The sequence below is a fragment of the Carlito syrichta genome, unplaced genomic scaffold (assembly GCF_000164805.1).
Source record: "Carlito syrichta isolate Samal-C Ts95f unplaced genomic scaffold, Tarsius_syrichta-2.0.1 Scaffold315473, whole genome shotgun sequence".
NCBI classification, from domain to species: domain Eukaryota; kingdom Metazoa; phylum Chordata; class Mammalia; order Primates; family Tarsiidae; genus Carlito; species Carlito syrichta.
Window position 1 is genome coordinate 252,138 of NW_007259569.1, and position 1,891 is coordinate 254,028.

Consider the following 1,891-nt stretch of genomic DNA (forward strand, 5'->3'; position numbering starts at 1 on the left):
GATGTGTAACGTTGGGAAAGTTATTTATCATTTCTAAACCTCAGTTACTCTAGCTGTAAAATGGAGTTAACAATTGTATCTACCTCTTTGGGCTGTTGTGAGGGTTAAATGAGATAATGCATAGAGAGGCCTTAGCATGGTACCTGGCCCATGGTAAAAGCTCAGTAGCTTGTAGCTGAATTCATTTCCTGTGGCCTCTGTGATAAATTTCCACAAACTTGGTGACTTAAAACAACAGAAATGTATTCTCTCATGGTTTTGGAGTCCAGAAGTCCCAAATCAGTTTCACTCGGCTAAGATCAAGGTGTTGGCAGACTGAGCTCACCAGTCTTCAGTAGGGAAATGCTGAATGAACAGGCAGGCACAGAGGGCACTTGCATGCCTTCAGACCAGTCTGCAACCTCAGACTGAGTAGCAGTGAACTCAGGAGCTGGAGCAGTCTATTAACCCTGAAATTCCTCCTTGGTCACAGCTTTTTCAGCAACAGCCTACTCTTCCTTTTCAATCTCTTCAGGATTTCTGCAGAATTAGAGATTAGACATGACCTCCCACGGGTGTTCACGGGAGATGGTGCCATGCATGCGCAGAACTTCCCAAGTCAGCATCCACCACATCAGACCCGCTGAGTGAGCTCTCTTGCTGCTGCATGGGATGGCAATGTCCACATAATGCAGAGGAGAATCTGTGTTACACAGAACAATAGTAGGCAGGTTAATGTAACACACCTCTGTGAAAGGCTGGTGGTCAGCCCCACGTTCAGTAACCACCAGAAGACACAACTCCCAGAAGGCTGCCTGGATCTGGTTAGTGAAGGTGCCAGGAGTGAAGTGGCCAGCAATAAAAGTGGCTCCGGTGACAACAGCAACCTTCAGCACAGCTCGCTGGCCAGCATTCCTGAAGGATATGACATTTATGTCAACTGGTTTTTCTTTTCTTTTCTTTTCTTTTTTTTTTTTTTTTTGAGTTGGAGTCTCACTCTGTCGCCCAGGCTGGAGTGCAGTGGCCGCTCCCGGCCACTGCAGCCTCGACCTGCTGGGCTCCAGCGATCCTTCCGCCTCAGCCTTCCAAGTACCTGGAACTACAGGCGTGTGCTACCACACGCAGCTAATTTTTTAAAAAAACCTGGCCGCAACTGGTTTTTCAATGGCAACAATGACACGAGCTGCCAGCAGAAGCTTCTCCCAGGCCCTCTTCAGATTTATGACGTGGATGCCACCACTTTTCCTTTTGTAGATGTACTGTTCTATTTGTAAGTCAAAGTTGGTGACACCTAAGTGGGTTCCTGCTGCAAAGAACTTGAGGATATCCTCTTCCTTCATTTGCAGGACATCAAGGGCTCCAAACATTGTGAAAGTTTCCCTTTAAATGATGACACAAGTTCAGAACATCGCCGTATGGACCCCTCTCTGGGTAGCACGGAAAATCTTGAGCCAATTTCTAGCTGAAACAGATTCCTCCTCCTCCTCCTTCCTTTTTCTTTTTCTTTTTTTTTTCCTGGCTGTGGCTGTTCTCCAAAAAAACCCTACTGCCTTCAAGTATGATGAATTTTTCTTATGATCCTATATGACTTCAACATTCATGTGGATAACTCATTCAACTGGTCCCTCAGTTCTTTGGTACCTCATTCCAATGATTTTGTTCTCTACATTACCTCAGCTACCCATGACTGTTCAGTCTCCAAACATCCACTGTTTGAGATCCTCTCCTTGATTACTTTTTCAACTATTCCAACTATAACCTTTTCTTTTAACTTAATCAGGAACATCAGTATACGGATCCCTTAATTTTCTCTCAGTCCATAAGCTCACTTCGTTCTTTTCTTCCATTTTTAGTCAACTTATATTACATGATTCATCATTTCAACATCTTGCACTGTCCCAAACTCTCTTCT

At 44.6% G+C, this 1,891-nt stretch overlaps 1 protein-coding gene across 1 annotated transcript; it reads right to left on the reverse strand.

Annotated features, from left to right (window-relative positions):
* Window positions 1–314: 314 nt before the first annotated feature.
* Window positions 315–1,396, reverse strand: LOC103275448 (40S ribosomal protein SA-like). Its single transcript, XM_008072853.1, has 2 exons — window positions 1,134–1,396; window positions 315–938 (listed from the first exon to the last, which is right to left on the reverse strand). The coding sequence occupies exons 1-2, from the start codon at window positions 1,344–1,346 to the stop codon at window positions 528–530; spliced, it is 624 nt and encodes a 207-aa protein (XP_008071044.1). The 5' UTR covers window positions 1,347–1,396; the 3' UTR covers window positions 315–527.
* Between the last annotated feature and the right edge of the window lie 495 nt (window positions 1,397–1,891).

Bases quoted from the DNA above. Each gene is read 5' to 3' on its own strand.
- LOC103275448 (XM_008072853.1), bottom strand. From the start codon at position 1,346: ATGTTTGGAGCCCTTGATGTCCTGCAAATGAAGGAAGAGGATATCCTC. The intron at 939-1,133 runs GTTGCGGCCAGG...AAAAAAGAAAAG, and splicing joins TTGTTGCCATTGAAAAACCA to AAAAGAAAAGAAAAACCAGT.